Source organism: Peromyscus eremicus, chromosome 8b (genome assembly GCF_949786415.1).
Source record: "Peromyscus eremicus chromosome 8b, PerEre_H2_v1, whole genome shotgun sequence".
Lineage (NCBI taxonomy): Eukaryota > Metazoa > Chordata > Mammalia > Rodentia > Cricetidae > Peromyscus > Peromyscus eremicus.
The window spans coordinates 58,769,035-58,791,853 of record NC_081424.1 but is presented as its reverse complement, the minus strand read 5'-3'; the positions used below and the strand labels follow the sequence as shown (position 1 = coordinate 58,791,853).

At 46.8% G+C, this 22,819-nt stretch overlaps 1 protein-coding gene across 4 annotated transcripts in view; it reads left to right on the top strand.

The window, feature by feature from the left end:
* Nucleotides 1–22,819, top strand: part of Pde10a (phosphodiesterase 10A) — a 187,792-nt gene that overhangs the window by 88,447 nt on the left and 76,526 nt on the right. For 2 of the 4 annotated variants that reach the window (XM_059272855.1, XM_059272857.1), the window contains exon 2: nucleotides 13,776–13,904. In XM_059272855.1, coding sequence (XP_059128838.1) covers nucleotides 13,776–13,904 — 129 coding nt within the window. Of the gene's footprint in view, nucleotides 1–6,055; nucleotides 6,173–13,775; nucleotides 13,905–22,819 lie in introns of all 4 variants that reach the window. The other 2 variants (XM_059272856.1, XM_059272858.1) reach the window with 2 other exon arrangements.

Sequence of the window (22,819 nt, the reverse complement as noted above, 5' to 3'; positions counted from 1 at the left end):
TTTGGCTGGATACAAAATTTTTGCCTGGGAATTTTTTTCAGTACTATAAACACAGTGTTTGGCTCTGTGCTTTATTCTGCGAAGTTGGCTGTGGCGTTAGTTAGCTTTTCATGTCTTTGTCCAAGATCCTTGAAGGGCAACTTAAGGGAAGAAGGATTCGGCTCTCAGGCGTGTCCATCATCCTGGCTGAGTCTGTGGTGGAGCAGAGCAGTGACCTCACAGCGGGCAGGAAGCAGGCGGCCAGGCTGCTGTTACTGAGCGCTGGTTCTGTTTTGTTTTTTATTCGCTCCAGGCTCCTGGACCCGAGCGAGGGGATGGTGTCACCCACGTTCAGGGTAGGGCTTTCCCCTCAGCTGATCCTCTGGAGGAATAGTCCTGGAGATGCGGTCAGGTGTTTGCATCTCCTAGGTGACTCTCCTACAGTGAAGATGATGTGGTCACCGCTGTCCCTCTCACGGCGGGTCCTCTCCTCGCTTGCTGCCTTCAGAAGTCTGCTTTTCTTTGCTGTCCAGCAATCTTACGTTTTGCTTGTATATTCTTTGCATCTTTTGGAGTTCCCCAGGCTCCTTGGATGCTCTGGTCAAATCATCTTCCTACCCTGCCTCTCCTGGGGCAGAGCTGTGCATCCCTGTGGGAGGTGGGAGGTGGGAGGTGGGAGGTGGGAGGTGGGAGGTGGGAGGTGGGAGGTGGGAGGTGGGAGGTGGGAGGTGGGAGGTGGGAGGTGGGAGGTGGGAGGTGGGAGGTGGGAGGTGGGAGGTGGGAGGTGTTTTCCCGTAGGTCTCCATTCTCTGGCCTTCTGCTCCCCAGCCTCAGTCACTTGTAGCATAGTCGTCTTCAAGTTCACTCGTGGCCGCTGCTTCCCAAGAGCACTTGCGACTGTGGCCGTCCAGAGGGTTACGTTTGGACAGTGACCTACTGATGTCCATCTTCCCCTCGCCTCTCATTGCCTCTCTCTCGAGTGTACGGAAGGCAGTTGACTAAAGCTTTGCATGTGACATCTAGTGCTTTCCCACAGATGGAGAATTCCCCTGAATGCCTGTGAGCACACAGAGTCGTCTTCCTTACACAGCTCTTGGTTTCTGGGTGGCTTACAGACAGCTTGTGTTCACACAAGCTGGAAAGCTGTTCTGACTGAGAACAAACTGATTCTCTGCAGTATTGTTTCTCGCTGTAGGTTGTGGTTGTTTGTGTGTCTCATGAGTTTTCTGATCTGTTTTGTAAATTGTTTCACAAAGTAACTTTTAAATTTATTCTTTGTCCTGTAAGATCTCACAAGTCTCTGCTAATAGTTTAATGTTGTTGAGCTAGTGTGTTGGTAGAAACTTCTTTGTGTGTCTGTGGAAAGATGACTCAGTCAGGAAAACACTCGCCCTGCCAGGATGAGAACCTGAGTTCTTAATCCCAGCAAGGGGGAGGCTGAGACAGGTGGATCTCTGGTTGTCCTTAGGCTTCCGCACTATACACGTACACCTACACACACATACACACACAGATACAGATACACACACATACACAGATATACAGATACACATACACACAAGCATGCATGCACACACACACACATTTCTGTGCAACCTTTGGAACTAAACTGAAGCTTTTGTCCTGAGGGAGTGACATAGAATTCTCAACTAGTCACAATGTGCTCTTCACGCCACCCAACTGTCACCGAGGGGCTGAAGAAGGCACAAGAAGACTTGTGCAGGTCAGACTGTCTTAGAGGAAGTGTCTGCCCAGGTCCCTCTTTCTTCTCCCTCCCTTGCTAGCTCAGAGCGAGGTCTGCAGTGATTTCTGAGGCTCCCTTTGTTCTAACCTGTGTTTTGTTCTCCCACCGACTCTTACCTGCTACCACATGATGTGGGTTGTTGAGCCACGGGGTTTGCTGACATAGTCTTAGGATTTCCACACACAGTGCTTTTTAAAACCTGGGAGTCTGAGTTGATGGAATGAAATCATTCTGGTGCGTGTCAGAGTGGAAGTTTGCCTCTTTTTTTCCTTCTTCCTCGTTGTCCTCCTGACTTCTCCATAGATACTGTGGTGTGAAGCAGCAGCGACGATGCTATAGGGAATTTTGACCCGCTTTGGGAAAACTGTTACTGCGAACTTAATTCTAGCTGACTCCGCCTCCTCTTTTTCTTTTTTCCTTTTTGTTTTTTTCTTCCTGGTGACTGAGGCGCAAACCTCTAGCCTCCTCCATGCTGTTATTAAGGAGGCTGGGGAGGACCAGTTGATTCTGCCCAGCTGTGAAGAAACATTGACTTACGTGTTGCAGTTTCTAATCTATAAATGGAGGACAAAATAATGATCTATGAAATGCCCATGTGCTTCTTGTCAGCTGCTTCACTCTGCGGGATTTAATTTGGAATGTCGAATAGATATGTCTAATGGAATGACCACCAATTAAAATCACATGATGTGTTTGAGAGCGAAGGACATCACCCTTCCTTGCACCAAGGGCTCGTGGGCTTTGCAAGACTGGGTGAGGGCAAAGCTTGCGTACACTGGCTGTCACTGCCTCATGTGGGCACATGCCAGAGCGAGCAGCCGTAAGTGATGTTTTCCATTCCGAGATCCGAACAGGCTCTGTGCAAGGTTTTATAGAGAATGTGTATCTGAAGTGTCCGTTTTATAAAGATTATCTCCGCGTCATTTCACTGTGTCCCATACGACTGTAAAAGGGTCCCGCTGGTCTTGTTCTCACTGATGCTCAGGCAGAAGTCCGAGAAACAGGCCCAAAGAATCCTGAGGTTCTTCCCTGCTGCCTGGTCCTTTGTGTGTTAAGGAGCAAACGTCGGTTCTCGAGACTCAGGACTCCTCAGCGACTCTGCTCTGACGAGTAGTTTGTTCTTCTTGGGAGTTACCTCCTTGAAAAAAATGTATTGGACAATCCCGCTCTAAATACTTAGCCTCCAGGAAGAGCTTGAATTAGGGACTTTGGTTTAAGGATTCTTGGGAGAGGGAAGGGGTTGCAGCCAAGGATTGCAGCTTAGAGATGTTTATTTACTGGAATCAGTGTCTAGATCCTTCTGTCTGAACATCTTGAGTCTTCAAGTGGGAGATTTTTTTTTTTTTTTGTGTGTGTGTGTGTGTGTGTGTGTGTACATACAAATGCATACATATTGCAGGTCTTCATTTATATCGTAACTGTAACTGTGATATTGAGTCATTCTACATTTTTCATGTGTTATTTCTAAATCTAATGGAACCTATGAGTGAGATAATTATCATTTTATATATCTAGAAAACAGGGTCCTCTGGAAGGACTCAGTATTGGGAGCTTAGAATGTTTCTGTTGCAAAATGGTTTGGAATCTCAGCACTTACAGAGAAGAGACTCATTTAAAAGACTACATATAATTTAATTAAAGGCATATACTTGCTTTGAATTTTTCTAGAGAGACTTAAACTTTTTCAGATGGGATGATATGCAATCTAATTTTCTTTCATGATTTCTGAAAAAAAAAAACAGTATCGGGCAATAATGGGAATTTATGTTTTCTCTGCCGGATTGAGTGGAATGAAGTGTTTTTAGGAAATGCCGGTCATTTTAGTGTGTGCACGCGCACGCACACACGCACCACACCTGCTGACACTCATGCTGGCGTGCTTGCCCATGCAGGTATGTGTGGAGGTCTGCCACTGAACCCAGAGCTTGTTGTGGAGCTCATCAGGCTGGCCGGCTTTTGAGGCCCCAGTGCTCAGGGTGCAGATGCAGGTTTCCATATCCATGTTCTGTATGGATGCTTGGGGTCCTCAGATGCCTGAGCCCCACATAACTCTCCAGCTGTTCTCAGTGTGGCTGATTCGTGTGCATCTCTCTTAACCCTGCGTCCTTCTGAGCTGCGGACTTATGTTCCCGAGACCATAGACGTTTCCACGTAGACAACTGAGGTTTAGCATGTCTAAACCTAGACTGTTTTTCCCCCTCCAGGACCTCTGGTATTTGCTGTTCTGTTTTTGGCATCATTGACCACTATTCAACTAAAGTCACTTTTGACATAGCCTCCTGCCTCATTGTCCTTAATTGGTCAGTACAGCCTCTTGTGAGGCTCAGAGTGTGTTAAAGAGACCTTTAATAAAGTTAGGGGTGTGTTGCTGTATGCTGAGCACCAACCACAGAAGTGACTGGCTTGAAGAAGGTACTAAGTACACGTTTACTGAGTGACGAATAGGGCCTTAGCTTTGAGAATGTTTGCAGCAGCATGCTCTAGTTCCTATGAATGTGCTGCTGTGTTGGATGTGAACTGTCTCCTCCAGGCTCACTGGACATTTGCTCCTCAGCTGGTGGTGTTTAGGGATTCTGTGGAAGCTGGGGCCTAGCTCCAGCAAGTGGATGACCAGTCTGACTTTGGGAGTTCACTGGCCTGTGCTGCTTGGCTCGTGACCTCAGTCTTGCTGCCTTCACAATGTGGGGTATGCCTGCTGTCGGGCCTCCCTGGCAGTGATGGAGCCTGTTCCTTGAAGTAGGAGCCAGGGTAGATCCATTCTATAGAGTGTTTCTATGACAGAGGAGATAACAGTAACTTACGCGCCCTTATCAGCCTTGCAGTGTGTTCATCTATTTATTTATAGTGTGATTTTAATTCTGATTCATTCTAAGGCATGATATATGCCTGATAGTCAGGCCCCGATGCTATTAATAAGCCAAATGTTGAGTCAAAAAGTTGTGAATAGTAACATCATTTTATAAGTTAATTCTAAAAAAATAACGCTTCTAGATGACTTTATGATCAGACATTTTAAGAAAGTGTGTTGTTTTCTTTTCCTCTCTCCCTCTTTCCTTCTTTACTCTCCCTCTGCCCCCCTCCATTCCTCTCTTTTGAGACTGGGTCTTTCAGTGAACCCACATTGGCTTAATGCACCTCACACTGGCCTTAGAGTTTCCTGTCCTGGTCAGTCTTCCCAATGCAGGGCTTACAAGCATGTGCCACCATGTAAAGGAAAAGACATGTTTCCCGGTTTTCCTGGAAAAAATGATTTCAGCTCATTCCGAGATTGTCACGAATTTTGATTTTCTTTGTTTCAGATCTACCAGTCACTTCCTTTCAAACCCTTTTCACAAATGCAAGGGGTTGCTTCTGAGAATTCTCAACAAGAGGGTGCAGGGTTTTCACTTTCAGGGTTCCATGGGGCTTTGAAGGAAGGAAAGCAGAGGTGAGGTACTTTTTCTTTTATCTGTGCACACGTGGGTGTTGACAGGTGTGCGTCCCTCGAGGTCAGGGCTCCTCATCTGTGTGCACACGTGGGTGTTGACAGGTGTGTGTCCCTCGAGGTCAGGGCTCCTCATCTGTGTGCACACGTGGGTGTTGACAGGTGTGTGTCCCTTGAGATCAGGGCTCCTCATCTGTGTGCACATGCGTGTTGCTAGGTGTGTTCCTGTGGAGGTCAGGGCTCCTCATCTGTGTGCACATGTGTGTTGGTAGGTGTGTGTGTCGGTGGAGGTCAGGGCTCCTCATCTGTGTGCACATGTGTGTTGGTAGGTGTATTCCTGTGGACGTCAGTGCTCCTCATCTGCTGCCTTCTGTGACTGAACTCCAGTTCGGTTTTCAGTAGTCTCTCCCTGAACTTGCTGCTCCCTGGTGCTTGGCTAGACTGGTGCCCAGCCAGGCCATGGCATTCTCCTGCCTCACTGCCTAGTGCTGAGCTTACAGGGCTGTGCCGTTGCAGCCACGAGTCCTGGGAATCCCAGCTCAGATCCTTGTGCTCATGTGGCAATCACTTTGCCCACTGAGCCATCACCGGCCCAGGTAGGACTTCTTAAGTAGTAATTTAATCCAGGTAGTAAATACCCATAAGAAATGATGGTGGTTACTCTACTTTTCTTTATAAATTTAATGTTAAAACCATGCATGGCCATTTTTTAAATTTCTGAGTCTTTCTGCACATTGTTCTGTTATTTTCTTTTTGGAGGGTGTCTCCCTTCTTCCTTCATTGTTCTTATTCTTTCTTTCCCCCCACTCTACATTAAATTACGTGACACGCATGTTTCCTTCTTTCCTCTGTATTTTAATGTGTCCTTAAAACATGGCATAATACTGTGCAATTTGTTTCTTTTGGAGATTTTATGAAACATTTCTTAAAAGAACCTTTATCAAGTGCCACACTGAGAACTCAGGAGACAACGATCTATGGAAAGGTTCTTGCTGCTTCAAGTGCGGACATGATTTGGCCGACAGGTGAGGAGGTTGCGATCCCTCTTGGCAGCGGGCACACTCCTCCATGAGTTCACTGTCCATGTGGTGGCTGAGGTGGAACATGTCCACGGTTGCCCCATCACGTTGCATTTCAGGCCGTCGTCCTGTGTTTGGGACAACACGTCCAGGCACTTGAATGCGGCTGTATTCGGTCTTGACTTTGTGACTGTCCTATCACTGTATGCGTCACGTCCATCTGGAATCGACTGGACTCTAGTTTGGTGGCCAAAATTAACTCTTTCAGTTTGGTCACCATTTGAGCCAAGTTACCTTCAGGTGGGAGGAGCCGTGTCCATCCATCCCTGCTGGCCTGCGGCTCTTCAGTAGTTCTGTCTGTACGGCTTGGTTCTGGTTACTTCATCCAGGAGGAGTTCTCATGCTGGCTTACCCGTCAGCCTTTGGGATTGTCTCCTCAGCACACACACACTGTCCCTCCAGCTGGCTGTCACCGTAGCCCTGGGCTCCCCTTCCTGGGTGGTACTGCTGGCAATTCTAGGGACTAGCTTTTGGTCAGGCTGATAGAGTGGTCCGTTGGGTAATTCCTGCACGGTTGCATCTGAAACACTAGCTGTTCTGAAATGCTGTTAGATGCTAGCGCGTGGCGGGCGGGATATGAGTGTCTTGAAAAATGATACCACTTTAAAACAGCAGCCTGAGATTTTCGAGCAGAAAGGCGCGCCTCGGTTTCTTGGTGGAAATGCCTTCTTTCTGTAGAGGATGGGTGCTCTTCAAGTAGCCGTGGATCGGTTGCACAGCACATGCTCAGATCTTCACACCTGTGTCACCTGTGTGTGACGGACACAGTGAGGTTTGGAGTGGACTTCTGGGGAAGGTGGCCTGCATTTGGGCATGTGTCTGCTGACGAGGAGTCCTTCGTGTGCCACCAGGTTACTGTAAATTTAAGCTGAGAAGTAAGGGTGTAAGACCTCCCCACTCTACACTTTCTGTGGGCAAAATAGTTGAGGCTTAATCTTACTCTTAGAAGTTTGCTCAAAAATCAAAAAACTGTCTTCATTTTTTTATCTTAAACCATTAAGCGACAAGTTTAAGCGACAAGTCTGTAGTTAGATTTCTCAAAGTGACTTTCATTGCTTACCTCAGTGGTGGTCTTAGGGGCCATGTGGGAGGGGTCTTTGATAAATGTGAATGCAGTGGCTTTGAAGCTGGGTGACCCTGCAGGTTGCTGATGCAGAAGGAGTGAGAGGCCCCAGCACCAACAGCACATCATATCAGGGTCAGCACATGAGCCTGGAAAAAGCCCCCATCGGGAGGGTGTGCTTGGGCAGAACAAGAACGTGTAGATGGTGTGCATTTGTGAGAGACAAGCTTAAGTTTGAGACCTTCGTCCTAGCTCTGCTTCCTGCTTTTCTCCGTCATCATAGAGACATTTTTGGCATTGTTTCCTCTATAACCTCAGGGCTGCCACATGCTCGTTTCTGTCTGGACTTTGCCTTTTAAAACAATGCCAAAAGAAATGCATTTAGAGCCTGTTAATCTGTTCCTGTATTTGACATGAAGGAACTGTGTCATAAACCCTTACTCCCATACCCGTCTATCTAAGCATGGCAGGCAGCACACTAAGGACACTTTTGTAAGACTGGTGCCATGTTGGTGGACTGAGGATGTCAGAATGATACTGATCATTCACGGTCTGAAGTTACTCCTTTTCCAGGCAATTTCACGTGGACATTGGGGCTCTGTGCAGAAACAAAGAGGAAGTGCATGTAGGAGAGAAAGACTCATCAAGGCTAAGGCAGCAGTAATTGAGGTGGGAGCAGTGGACCGCCGAGAAGACTCCCTCCCCCAGCACTTGCTGAGGGTGTGGGTTCCAGGCCGTCTCTGGGATCTTGTGGAGCTGGGCAGTTTCCAGCAAGCACAGCTGGGCAGCCACCACCACCGCTTTCCGAGTCCTCTGCTAACTCACAAGACAAGCGTTACTCACGGATTCCTTCGCTGAGGATGACACTCTGAGTGCCGTGGCCTCCAGGACGACCCCTGAACTTGGAGTCACCAGCGTGACTCACAGGGCTCAGCATAGGGTTGCGCTCGAGACAAGTTGACTTGCGCGCGGGCGCGCGTGAGCGCGAGTCATTTCTCACAGCTTCACTTGTAATCTCTGAGAGTTACTATAGCCAGAGGGCTGAGGGGAGATGTGTATCAGCGAGGTCCAGGGGACAGCTGGCTCATGCTGCCAAGAGCCTTTCCTCTTGGGGTCACCTGGGGTATTCTCAGTTCCTCCATCACTAACTTGTGATGTGTGTTGTGAACTGCCAGGGGAGCGTGTTGGAGATTCAATACTCAGGCTTTTTCCGGGGGCTTTGGTCATAACATACCATATAGATACTCTCTGCCTATACACCCCCAGAATTTTAGAAAGAAAGCTGGTGACACAGGCCGTGCTGTCCCCCAGTAACCTGGCCTTTATTTATCTGTGGACTGTACATACCCTTGAAGCCTGGTCCCTCCTGTGCCAGCCAAAATCTGCAGCCGTTCTCAGAGGGGATGCTCAGGCCTTGCTGTGACTCCCGGAGGTGCCTGCAATGTGGCGATGCAGACAGACTAGTTACCAAAGTTTTTTAGCCTCATCTGAAAACCTGGCGTTTGGTTGGGGATTTAACTCAGTGGTAGAGCGCTTGCCTAGCAAGCACAAGGCCCTGGGTTTGATCCTCAGTTCCGGGGGGGAAAAAAAAAAAAAAAAAAAAAGTTGAGTGAGTGATCACTCAACACACAGGAGATTTCATTTGACAAGCGGGAGCAGGGTGCCGTGTGAGCTTGATGCTCTGGGGCAGTCAGGGCTGAGGGTATGGTCAGGGAGGGGTCTCTGGTCAAGTTGCTTCTGGTCTGAATGCCTCGCGTAGGCGGATGAAGGGTGAGGAGGGGTCAGGCAGATAGCAGCATGGCCATAAGTGTGGTGAGGGCTCAGTATACTGGAGCAGAAAGGAGGGGGCGGGGAGCCCTAGGGAAGTGGGCTGTTTACTGACCACTCCTCATCTGAAGGTTGTTAGTCCAGGGTGGGCCTCGGGTGGTAGAGACCTCCTGCTAACCCTTCCCTTCCACTTCCTTACCAGAGCAGCTTTTCAGTGTGTACTCTGAGTCAAGTGTTGCTCCAAATCAGGGATAGCACTGGCCAGGAGCAATCCCGAAAACTCAGTCTCGGAGGGGAGAAGGTCCAAAGAGAAAGGATGCAGTTGGGCTTTGTGAGATGGACTGTTGGTCTGTGTCCTTCTTCTGGCCCTGGTTATTGTCTCTGTGGTGATCAAGAGATCACTCATCTAAAAACTCCACACCTCTGTGCTTCTGTCCTTATTTCACACTCGGGACTGTGACTTGCATGGAGTGTTTGCTGTGGACCAGATACATAATTCCCAGAGGCCCAACAGAGCCAGTACATGGATGGATCCCAGTGTCAGCACGTGGAACACATCCCTGCATGCCAGCTGCACCAGAAGCGACCACATGTTAATAGCAAATGCTATTTAGCCATTTTATCATTTCTGTGGGGAAGCAGTTCAAGTAGCCAGAGTGTGGCTGCCAGGAAAGAAAGACCCTGGAACGAAAAGGTGGATGAAATCGGGTTTTGGAATTCTCAGAGCAGATGTAACTGGCTTTTATGTTTGACAGATTTTGTGTTAAGGTGCTAGCATTACTCATTTATCTTGCAATTTATATGAAGGAAAACTATTTCTGGTGTCTATTTTGGAACTGCCTTTTGACACTAATTAGAATTTTTAAATAAATTTGTGTATGCATCCAGCTCTGTGTTCTTAGACAGCAAGGGTTCTCAGGCTGTGAGAAGTCCCCCAACAGCAAACCAGTTGTGGAAGAATGAGCTACCTGCCGGGGAGGGTGTTGCAGCTTTGAATTGTGTCCCAAGACATCGATCTGAGGATTGCCAGATTGTTAATCCTACTCTTAATCATTGGACTTAAACATGGAGAAACGAAAACCAAATCTGAGGACCCAAACTATATAGCACCGAGACTGAGCAGAATCATGACCCAGAACCAAGTGTTCTCCACACTGAACCTCCGCACCTCTTCATGCCATTCGCCACAGGATGCACTGCTCATCTCTCATAGATGAGCTGACCTTCAGGGATTGAGAGCTTCTGTGGTACATTATTTAAGAGTGGGGAGAAGTATTGTTAAATTGGCCTCACATGTGGGCAGTGCTCTGCGAAGGGGAGAGTGGTTTAATTTATGTTCTGTTCCCGCCTGGACTGAACACAGAGGGAGCTGTACCACTGGAACAGTTGTGATAGTTCAGAGAAAGACTCAGTGGTCGTGTGTGCCTTAGAATTAAAAGCTAGGCTTGGGACCTATAACTTGTGTACCTGGTACCTAATTTGTGATGAAAGAGTCTTGGTTGTGGGGAAGAGCTGAGTGAGGGGAGTGTGTGGGTCTGTAGTACAGGGTCATGGGCCCAAAGTGTGACGGGGGTAGAAGGGCAGGCTGGACCTCTACTGCGTGTGTCTGTCCCTGAGCTCTTCCTGCAGGTACAGCATGCACTGAGGACTGGGAAAGCGGCGCTTTTCCTAGAAAGTGACTGCTGAGCTTCGAATCTGAAGTTCCATGAACACAGTTCTTAGGAATCTCCAGGCGGTTGTACTCAGGCATGGCTCCCCCTTAGCGCACGTGGATCCCATTATCGAATGAGAAGTTGTTAGGAAGAAACACTTAAGGTTGTGTCTGATTTGAATCTAAATGTGCATCTAGTTGATGTCTAAACTGAGAGGTAACTGTTCCAGCAGGTGTGTTTATAACCTAATGGGATGTGTCCTAAAGGACAAACCACCCGTCCCCTATGCTCACAGTGATCACACACTATCCTGCAAATAAAGAGCAAGTGGACTGTACACGGCATGAGACTCACCGCAGGGACTAACATCCTTACATTTTTGTCATGTTCCACCTTCTGAGCCCAGCCTTCTGTTCTGTAAACATTGGCGTGTGTCTTCTTTTTATTCATTGAGCTGTAAGGTTCTCTGGATTTTGACAAATGCATAGTGTTACATATTTACCAACATAATATCACAGAATAATTTCTTGACCCCGCGAGATCTGCTGTGTTTCACCCAGTCAGTTTCCATCCGTTCTTCTTGGATTTAGACAATTGCTAATCTCTTTTTTTAGGGCTAATCCTGTTTGCCCTAGTTAGCCACCTTCTTCCTCTTCCTCCTCCTCTTCTACTTCGTCTTCCTCCTCCTCCTCCTCCTCCTCCTCCTCCTCCTCCTCCTCCTCCTCCTTCTTTCCATGCTGCACAGTTACAATTATTTAATGTGTGGCCCTGCAGGGTAGCTTATCCCCTTGTTAAGAGTCATCCACGCCTTTCCCTGGCCTCTCATCATCTCTTCTTACCATGAACTAGCATTGAGTTATGTACAAGTTTGTCTGTGTCTTCGCTTACTGGAAGGCAGCCTGGATGCCTCCAGAATTAGCAGATCATGGAAGAACGTTCTTCACGTAATGTTCCCATGCAGGTATCTATGTGGACGTGGGCTTCCATGTGAGCTGGGCCAATATATGGAGCATAACGAGGGATGATATTATTGTGTCAAGCAGAACACCTTTTTAGAAAATGTGATAATAAATGAACAACCCATCTTCCCAAACAGCATCCTGCTTGGATACTGACCAGCAGTGAGCGTTCTGCCTCCATACCAACAATTAGTGCTCTGGGGGGTTGGACTTCAGCCATTGTAATAACTATGTAGCTGAGTCTTGTTTTCCTGTTACCTTCAGTTCACTAATGACCAATTAGTGCCTTTTTGTGTTTATTTGTGGATATTCACATCTTCTTTATTAAGGTGTTTGTTCAGCATTGTCTCTATTTTTAAAGGCTGGCTGTTTGTTTGCTTATGGCTGACTTTGAAGAGTATATTGTGGATGCAGGTCCTTTATGTAATATACAGTTTGCTAACAGAACGTAGCTGTAATGTGCTGAAATAACAAGGGGCCCAACTTACAACTGTTCGTGCAGCCCGGCTTTCTGGGACCTAGGAAAGTAATCGGAACAGGAAAGGGGACCTGAGAGATAAAAATCTCTTCAGAAAAAGTGTGTGTATGGGGGGCGGGTGAGTCCTTTAGCCCATCGGGATACTCCTTCTTGAGGTCATAGAGGAGTATGGGGAGACCAGAGACTGAAAGCGTGTTGAGAGTCCTGATTCACAGTGTGGGCATCCTGGTGGGACAGGAACACTGAAGTCAAGGGCATCTGGGAAGTGAGTGAGGACCATGGAGTGTGTCATCAAAGTGGTGGATGTGAGTCTGAGGAATCAACTTTGTGGGCATAAGGAAAAGGAGGACTGTCTTTCCATCAGCCGTCTCCTGCAAGGTCCCCATGCTACCGCCTTCACTCCAGTGCCCAATTCTTTCTATATCTAGGCGTGTGCCTTGCCATGCCGGGTGAGCACTTGACCCCGAGGAGTCCTTTGTCTTTAGCATCTTGCGGGAAATTTCAAACTGGATTCTGTTCCAAAGGTGCCCTTTGCCCTGTGCGGAACCCGGTGGGTCTCCCTCCCTCCTCTCGTGTGCGCTGTGTGTTGTATGTGTTGCAGTCAACCGTTTAGTGCCTGACTTCATGGAAAGAAGTCATCTGCCATCTCAGCTGCCCTGCTCTACTGTAAGATCCTCACAGCTGTGACTCAAGTGCTCAGTAGAATTAATTAACACGTGTGGATTCTCTGCTTTGTGGAAATGTGTGGCCTACTCTCTGCAGGGACAAAATTAGACTTAGTTTCCTTCTTTCCTGTGTCCCAGTCAAGTTTCTCCTGGTGCTGCCCTCTAGCCGTTCCTGTGGACGGCCATTCACAGGATCTCAGTGAACATGGGGCAGTGAGAACAATTCTCACACCCAACTTGTGTTTGGGATTATCTTAATCTAAAAAGATGTAACTTTGTATTTTTTATATGAAAATATATCAAGTTACTTTGTCTTACCTATAGCCAGCAGTTTTCATTGGACAGAAACCTCAACCAAATAGGGATGGGGAAAATGGCAGGAGGATTCTGAACCGACGTTGGTTGTAACACTGGCTTTAGTGCGTGTGGAGAGGGAGGAATTTGAGCTGCCAGCAATAACGATGAATTAACTAACACATTCATCAATCACTTTGGCAGCCATCCATGGTGTATTGCCAGGTTTAATGGGTGGTAACTGTTGACCATAGTGGTTTATGCAACCTAAAGTACAACAGAAAGGCACAGCCCAGCTCAGGTCGGAACTGACTGGTGGGGAAGAGCTGTCTGGTGTGACTTAGTATCTCCCACCTGAAACTGCCAAGTTCTGACTTTCCCTTCCTGGTTTTACTCTTTTATTATGGTAATAACATAGAATGCCATCTTAGCCTTTGAACAGAAGCAGTTAAGATTTTGTGACATCTTGTCATCGCTCATAGCCCACGTGCTCCCAAAGCTTTGCCCTCTTGTCAAGCAGCAACTGTCTCCCCACTAAGTCATACTGTCCCAGTGAGCACTCTCCATCAGAGGGAAGGTCCTGAATCCTAGCACACTGTGTCTGTGTACTCTGTGTGCCCTGTGTGAAGATGCTGCATGGGTGAATCTTTTTCTTTCTGGTTCCTTTGCAGGTTTGACGGATGAGAAAGTGAAGGCCTATCTCTCTCTCCACCCCCAGGTCTTAGATGAGTTTGTTTCTGAAAGTGTCAGTGCGGAGACTGTTGAGAAGTGGCTGAAGAGAAAAACCAACAAAGTGGAAGGTAAGATGCCGAGGGCCCGCCCGCCCGCCCGCTCAATCGCTCACGCCAAGGGCGCACAGATTTCAGACCGAACTTTGCTAGCCCAGAATGGGGCAGCGTGTTTTAGAAAACAGCACATGTTTAATCCCAGCACTCAGGAGGCAGAGGCAGGCGGATCTCTGTAAGTTTGAGGCCAGCCTGGTCTACAAAGCGAGTCCAGGACAGCCAGAGCTATGTAGGGAGAAACCCTGCCTTGAAAAAACAAAACGAAACCTAAAACAACAGCAACAACAACAACAACAACAAAACCAAGCAAACAAAAACCCATGAAATAGAGATGTGCATTTTATTCCTGTCAGTTTTATTTATTTACTTTTTTAAAGATAACATTGTTAGAAAGTGGAACTAAATAAATATGAGAGAAACATCCTTAATTTTTTTTAAAAAAAAGACTTGGTAAATAATTGCTGAGAATTTACTTAGTGCTTATGGTATTAGTCAGCTTGGAGTCAACACAGCGCGGCATCTGAGGCCGTGAACTCAAAAGAGAAAAGGTTCTTTGTTTCCAGTTCAGGATAATAGCCTCATAGCTTTTGGCTTCTGGCAAGGACAGCGGATGTCAGTGGCAGGGACCTGTGTCCCAGTGAAGAGCTCTCATCATCAGCTGGGAAGAGAGACTGAGGGAGGAGACTGGGGTTCCACATGACCTCCACATCTGCTCTGGTGGCCACAGGGCCTCTCACAGGCCCTTCTACCTGGTGGGCTGCAGCACACCCGGGACAGCCGCTTTGTGGGCTGAGGGAACACTGTCTGCATGCAGACCATACCAGTGATGAGTATTGATTAGGAAACACAGTTCACGTTCCTATCTCTAGATACTGCACTTTACACAAGGCTGTCTGAAAACACCGTGCAGACTGCAGGAAGAACCCGGCTTGTCTTTGACCCGTCCTTCCTTCCTAGTCACGGAGGCTACCAGAATGGAACCTCCGGAGGTCAGAGGAGGATGGCCCTTTTGGATGCAATGTAGAGAGGGGAGAAGGACTCGAGAACTGTTTTAAACTTCAGATTCTTTGGTGGGCTGCCTGTGCTCTGGTAAATAGTCTCCCCCAGTGGTCACACGGGTAACACTGTGCAACCTCAGTGGGTCATACACCAAAGACAGGCTTGCTAGTTTCAGTGGAAGAAGGCTGAGGAGGACCGAAATCTGTTATGCGGAGGCATGAAACTGTGAAAAGAATGAAAAATAAAAATGTTTGGATTCCTGGGATTTCAAGCATCTTGTATTTAAAATTTATGCCAAATACCATTTTAGAGGAGGGCTCCCTTTGTGTGTTTCTCTCTTATTCTCAGCAATCTATTTATCTTTTAAACTAATCAATTACTTTTGCAGTTCAAAGAATAGAAAGTAGAGCTGCGCATGTGCCGGGCAAGTGCTCTGCCAACAAACCACATCTCCAGGCTTTAAAAATGCATTTATTTTAAACACAGGTTGCTTAAGAAACAGTTGTATTTATGAAAATAAGAAGTGTAGACTCAAAAGGTATGTAAGGTCAAATTCATTTCCCCTCAAACTGAGTCAATGTGAATGTGTTTTCTTTGAATATTGCGGAATAATTTTCCTTTATTTCTAAGTGGATATATTTGGCTATCTGACCAAATTTGTCCTCTCATTTTTATGAATGTTGTGTTCATAGGCACAGTTAATTCTACTTTTGTGTTAACACCAAAATAGTAGTTCTGGGGGGAATCTTCTTAGTGTGCTAAACATCTTAACTTCTGTCTGACACACAGAAGTGGGGGTTCTAAAGATGCAGTAGAAATATGGGCAGTTTCCACGCTCTGGGTAAGTCTTTATAGTTTCTGAACATATAATAAAAACAAATATTTGCAAAAGAGAGCTTTCTCACTGAGATGTGAAGCAGTTTTAAAAGCAACCATAGTGATTTGTACAGTGTCTATGAGTGTGAGTGTGTGGGACCGTGTGTTTTAAGAGAAAGAAATGTAGAAACAAATCGGAGATCGGCATTTTCCTCTCAGTCCAATCCTGTCATTGATGATTAAGAGCAAAGCTTAACCACCGTGTCCCATCACTGTGAATCAGAGATTGGAAAACAGTTTGAGATGGTTGACACCTTGCAAAGGGTGGCTGGGCTTTGAAGGCATATCCTGACGAATGGTGCATATTTTGGGGCAGGGAAGACAGCTCAGTCCTGCTCAAGTGCCTTCCACAAAGCATGAGGATTTGGGTCCAGATCTCTAGCACCCACGTGTTGTGTGTGTGTGTGTGTGTGTGTGTGTGTGTGTGTGTGTGTGTACATTCATGCAGAAACAAGAGTTTGGCATTGGTATTTCCTCAGTCACTCTGCCTCCTTAGAAGAGGCAATGTCTGATTTGGTCAGGCAGGCTGGCCAGTGAGCTTTAGAGACCCATCTGTCTTTACGGCCACAAACACTCTACTACTGGGGTTACTGGTGCACCACGCACAATGGGCAGGCCACTCCCACATCAGCCACTAATCAAGAATCATGTACTACAGTCTTACGTACAGCAGGATCTTCTGGAGGAATTTTCTCAACTGAGAGCCCCTCTTCCCAAATGACACTAGCATGTGTCAAATTGACATAAAACTCGCCAGCACAGAACATGAAATTAAGTTTAGTTCTTACAAATGAATTTCTATCAACTTTAGTGTTTATGTTTAGTGTTAACACGAAACATTTTTATTAGGGCTTGAGAGATAGCTTAGTGGTTAATAGCAAGTGCCGCTCTTGCAGAACCAAGTTTGGTTCCCAGCACCCACACGGGGCACTCACAACCCCTTGCTTTGGCTCCAGGGTATTCAGTATCACTGTCCTCCTCTGGCACCTGCACTCATGTGCACTTACCCACAGAAACACACACACACACACACACACACACACACACACACACACACACACACAGTATCTGTTACTTTTCTGTTGTTGTGAAGAAATGCCATGAACAAAAGCAGTGTATGGAAGGAAATGTTGATCAGGCGCTTGGTTCTGGAGCACAGAGTCCCATCACGGCCTTTGGGAAGGCGTGGCATCGAGGCAGAAGCAGGAGGATGGCTGGTCATTGGCCAGGTGGTTCTTGCCAGCCTGTGGTCACTTGTCACGCCGGTGCTGGGCAAATCTTTCCCAAGCTCATTTGAAAGCTTCCTAAGGGAGTGAATTGTACCAGAAATGTTGACTATCATTTATACCAACTGTGTGGGACCAGGTACCAGATGTGTCTCAGATGTTGTTGTTTCTCTGTCTGTCTGTCTGTCTGTCTGTCTCTGTGTGTGTGTATAATATTTGCATTGACTTTACACTTAATTTGAAAATCTACAAGTAGAATTTTGAATTAGAAGGGCCAACTTGTACGTATTTTCAGTCCCTCAAGACAACTTGCAGGAAAATGGTGTGTTGAGCTCTTGCTGAGGTCTCCAGAGCACATTAAAAGGTCACTAGTCTAACAACTAGGAGAAAGTTGTGATTCGTTGTTTTCTTTTTGGAGGTCTGCCAGCCTGGTCTGTCTCCGCAGTTAACTCGCAGTCAGGGAAATCTGATGGGAGAAGGGGAGAGAACGGGGCTCCAGGGTGGGGGTGACCACTGGACCCTTCAGATGAGAGCTTGAGTGGTGTTCTCAATGTTTTCAGTATAATCATATTGCTTCCTTACCATTTCCACTTCAAATGTATAACATTTTACATGCAGCTGAGAGGCATCTCTGTGTGTGTGTGTGTGTGTGTGAATATGTCTGTCTGTCTGTATGTGTGTATGCGTGTGTGTATAATAAAGATTTTTAAATCGTGCCACCCCACCGTACTATTTGATAGCCCGAGATTCAGATTGAACTGCATTTAAACTGGTTAATATCTAACAGATGGCTCCTGTGCTGGTGTAGAGTGTAACAGCATCTTAAACCAGCGAGGCACGAGCTCCCTTGCCAGAACACACAGCCTTGCAACGTTGTAGTTTGTAGAACACTAAAAATGATGTACGCATTGTGAATAAACAAACATGACGTGTGTGAAATGGTTTTCATGGATCGTAACTTTGGACACCTTTCTTTCTTTTTCTTGCAACTAGAATGATTTTTATCCTATTACAATTATTTTACCTCAGCAGTTGAAATTGCATTATCAGCATGAAACTTTCAAGTCATGTATTCATTTCCTTTTGGCAAATGGAAGTCATGCGTTGAACGCTTTGATGTGAGTTATAAATAATCATGAGTCTACCAACTGTAAGCACAAGAGGAGGCAGCACTGGCAGTAACTGATACATTGTTTACTGCTACATTGTATCAGTTCTGATAATTATGTGTCGATTACACTGACAATGTGTCTTTAAGTGTGTGGCTTGGGAATGAGGTGGCTCATGATTCTGAGCCAGAACTCAGGTTGAGATTCTAATAACATGAAAAATGAAGTCTCATCATTACACCATTGTGGGTGCCTGGGAAACCAATCCAAGTATATTCCTTTGCTGTGGACTAGACTCATTTCTGAAGCTGCGTCTCTATTGTCTTTGAAGCTGGTGGTGGCTCTTAGTTATGCACTAAAAGCCATTATGTTTTCTAAGCAGAAGTCTCACTTCTGAGTGATTCAAATGAATAAAAACTTGATGAACCATTAGGTTTTGGAAAATACTTGTTTTCATTGAAGTTTCTCTATACTGTTGGTATTTTCTAGTTGCACATATAGAAAAAGATGTTTAAATGTTAGTTGATGTAATTCTTCTCAGCATTTAAAATTTTGTTTCATCTACGACAGATTTTTAAACATAAAAACCCATGAACAATAGTGGTACAATAACTTCCCTTGTTTTCAAATCTACCTCTTAAACCTTTCTCAAAATTTAACAGCGATCTAAGTTGACTTCAGGTTGCATAGGCCATTGTAGAAATGTCCTTGAGAGGCTAGTGTCTTCACTAGGTTTTCTGTTGTGTAACACAACATCATGACCAAATGTACAAAGGGTATATTTCATCCCACAGCTCTCGGGTCCCACTTGTCACTGAGGGATGTCAGGGCAGGGTCAGAGCAGGGACCTGGAGAAGCAGAAGCCACAGAAAGACTGCTGCTTACTGGCTGGCTGGCTGCTGCTTGTTCAGCCTGCTTTCTTAGACTGCCCAGGACCGGCTGTCTAGGAAGGCTCCGCCCACAGCCAGCCTGTCTAGGAAGGCTCCGCCCACAGCCAGCCTGTCTAGGAAGGCTCCGCCCACAGCCAGCCTGTCTAGGAAGGCTCCGCCCACAGTCAGCCCCGCCTTCCCACATCAGCCACTAATACAGACAATGCTCCCATAGGCTTGTTCACTGGTCAGTCTGGTAGGAACGTTTTCTCAGTTATGATCCCCTCTTCCCGAATGACCCTAACCTGTGTCAAGTTGACAAAAGTGCTGTGATAGCTAGTTGTACTTTGAATGTGACCCAGGGTGACACGCTTTCCTGGCTAACCATTCAGTTACCAATTCACAGATACTTACTGATTGCCTGCTGTGAGTGTGTGTGGTGGGTGGTTTGAGTAAAAATAAAAGGGGTCTCCGTAGGCTCCTAGCGAATGACACTGTCAGAAAGCCTTGTTGGAGTAGGTACAGCGTTGATGGAGGAGGTGTGTCACTGGGGGAGGGGCTTGAGATCTCAGCTGCTCAAGCCAGGTCTAGGGTGATATTCACTTCCCATTGCCTGCCAATTCAGATGTAGAACTCTCAGCTCCTTCTCCAGCACCCTGTCTGCCCGTACACTGTCATGCTTCCTGCCATGATGACAATGGACTGAACCTCTGAACTGTAAGCCAGCCCCAGTGAACTGTTTTCCTTTATGAGAGTTGCCGTGGTCATGGTGTCTCTTCACAGCAATAAGACCCTAACTAAGACAGTGTATAATTGTAGAAATAAAGAGCGCACTCTTCTCTCAAAGCTCATTTGTTCCAGAGAAGTCATCTTAACAAGCGTGTGAGCAGAGGGTAAGATTATTTTAGCATTGTCGATTGTATATATTAGAGAAATCTAGTGTAATGTCTAGCATAGAAATGCTTAATGAAGTTTTCAAATCTGGTGTTTGCCTTCAGCCAGTTAAACCTGGCTTCGGTGTTGAGAACTGCTGTCTACCTGGTGTCCCGGGCTGTTTGCGATGCCATGGGAGCAGTATTTCCTGTGCTTTACGGTGGTAGATGTATGACATCATCAGAGCACAGGGACCAAGGCGGTGGCGTTTGGTGGTGAAGACATCACCGGGAGAGGAGGTGAGTTATGAGGGGGCTCGGTGTCATCAGTGACTCCTGGACGAGGGAATCGTCACCCCACAGCTGGTCAGACTCACTGTGTCCATCTCACTCAGACTTCCGGTGGCCTGTTTTGCATCGGCTCTGCAGGACTTCCTGTGATTGCCGGGTTTGAGGGCCAGCACTAGGCACCAGGTCACCTGGAAGACTAAAGGTAGTGCTGACGTGGGCGGAGGGGCTCTGAGAAAGGGCAAGAGCAGGAGTAGGACTTGGGGCTTGATTTTTAAGAGGACTTAGGAAGCAGCGGAGCAGTGGTGCTCAGACGAGGTGGCCTGTGCAGCAGTTCAGCTCAGATGATGGCTGGGGTGAGACAATAAGTGTGTGTGGCTCGTCCTTTTTGTTCACTCTGGAGTGGCAGCTGTGATGCGCTGTCCTCTGAGAGTCCCCAGCTTGGAAATGTTTTTTTTGTTTTGTTTTGCTTTTTAGTCCCCCCTCCCCATATTTGAAGCTGGTGGGGAGGTGGGGTGGGGGACACATGGCGGCAAACTTTCTGTATTTGTTTCCCCATTCTGTATCTCCCTCCTGTCCATGTTCTCTGCTTGGTTTCCTTCCTTGATTCTGTTGTTTCGATACCAGCCCTCCCGACTGCCCAGAGTTGTGGAGTTCAAGGACAGTGTGTACCTAGTGCCTCTGGCGAGATCAGCTCTTATCTCGGGAAGGGAGGGTCCCTAAGAAGATAGAATTTAGTCCTCAGAAGGCCCCTCGAAGACTGAGCTGCACGGGAGGGTAGTTATGAGAAAACTTGAAAGCAGACACAGGCCTTTGGGAGCATATCACAGCAGTGGGAGGCACTGGTCAGGATCCACCTTCTAGGGCTCACTTCTAAGAACGATGCAAATACCTTGGAATTTAGATAAGAACCTTTGAAGATTTGATAATGTGAGTTTCCTGAGTGAGCTGTCATGGCATGCCTGCCGGATCTCCTGTGTTAGGAACAGGTCAGTCAGGTTTCAGGGTTCTGGTCACCTCCCCAGGTCAGCCCACATGTCTGCTTCAGAGGTGCAGTGGCTGTGGGAGCTGAGGACTTGTCTCAAAGTAGTGGCTCAGCTTTTGAAATGGAAGCAAGACTTTCCAAGTATTTTTGCATTACTGCCCCGAGATGTAAAGGCCTGACATTTGGTCAGAGGCTGTTAGAAGGCCAGTGTGACTTTAGTATTTTCAAGTGGAATCAATGGCTATTCCTTTTGGCTTAAGCACACTTTAAAAACCCAAATATAAAACACAAAAAATACTTGGTGAAAAGTACAGTCAGAGCAAGCTGTATATCAAGAAGAGGGTCTACACTCACTCTGAGGAAGAACGTCATAGCCGAGCAGAAGTAAGCTGGCCTCAAAATTCCAAAGCAGTGAAGCATGACAAAAATTATGAAAATAATTAACACTAAGAAATGATAACTGACAAAGAACAGCTGTTGTTCAGGATAATTGAGAGATTAATTTTCAGCTAAACGCTTTGTATCAAACATAGTCAAAGGCACCTGTAGTCCGAATGAGCATGGCCCTCATAGGCTCCTATATTTGTATGCTTAGTTCCCGGTTGATAAACTGTTTGGGAAGGGTTAGGAGGTGTGGCCTTACTGGGGTAGGTGCCTTTGATGGAGGAGGTGTGAAGTTTCAGGAGCCTACACAAGGCTCAGTGTCTGTCTCTGTCTCTGTCTCTGTCTCTGTCTCCTTGCTGGCTGTAGATCAGGGTGTAAAGCTCTCAGCTACTTCTCCAGCACCATGCCTCTCTGCTTCCCACCATGATGATCATGGACAAACCCTCTGAAACTGTAAGCAAGGCCCCACTCAGATGCTTTCTTTTCTGAGAGTTGCCTTGGCCATGGTTCCTCTTGACAGCAACAGAGCAGTTAAGGAGGACATCTCTGTTAGTAGTATTTCGTAGGTGTGTGGAGCACTTGCTTTAATATCATTTCCTGTGTCTGTAGAATGACTCAGTTGGGTTTCTTTTGAAGGCAGAGGGCTTGGAGTTGTTTATGTTGTATCACGGGAGTTAAAATGTGTAGCCCACACTGGCTGAAGGACCATCTGAGAATCTTGTGATAAAGTGCACTTCAAGCTGGCCTTCAGCCTTCTGTGTTGATCTGCTTTTATCACTTGAAGCAGGCTGAGTTAAGGAAGCAAAGGGGCTCATTTCACTTACAGTTTTGGAGATCCAAGGGCATAGCACTGGCCCGATGATGTCGCAGCTACAGGAGGACATTTCTGTGTGGGTAGAGATCCCATTTTGAAAATGGATCCCCCAGGGGCTGGGCTCCCCTATGTCTTTTCAGAGTGTCCCCTTAATGACCCCGCACTAGGTTCCCTCTTTCAAAGGTCCATGGCTTCCCACCACTACACAGAGGACCAAGGGCTTCCAACCAGCTTGCTTGATGCTGAGACACAGACTCTGAGACCCTTTCAGGGTGGTCTGACCTGGGGCATCCGGCACAGAAGAAGGTGGGTATTTGGAAATCTGCCCTAGTGGGTGAATTTGACTGTTTCTCCTTGATTCCTCTCCCGCCCACAGTGAGAATAGGAAAGAGAAAGATGGAAGGCTATGTGCTTCTTTTACAAGAAAAAATACATTTAAGCCAACATTGGTGGCTATAGCAGAGCCAGGAAGGCTAGAAATGAAACATTTCAGGACTTGAAAAGGCTA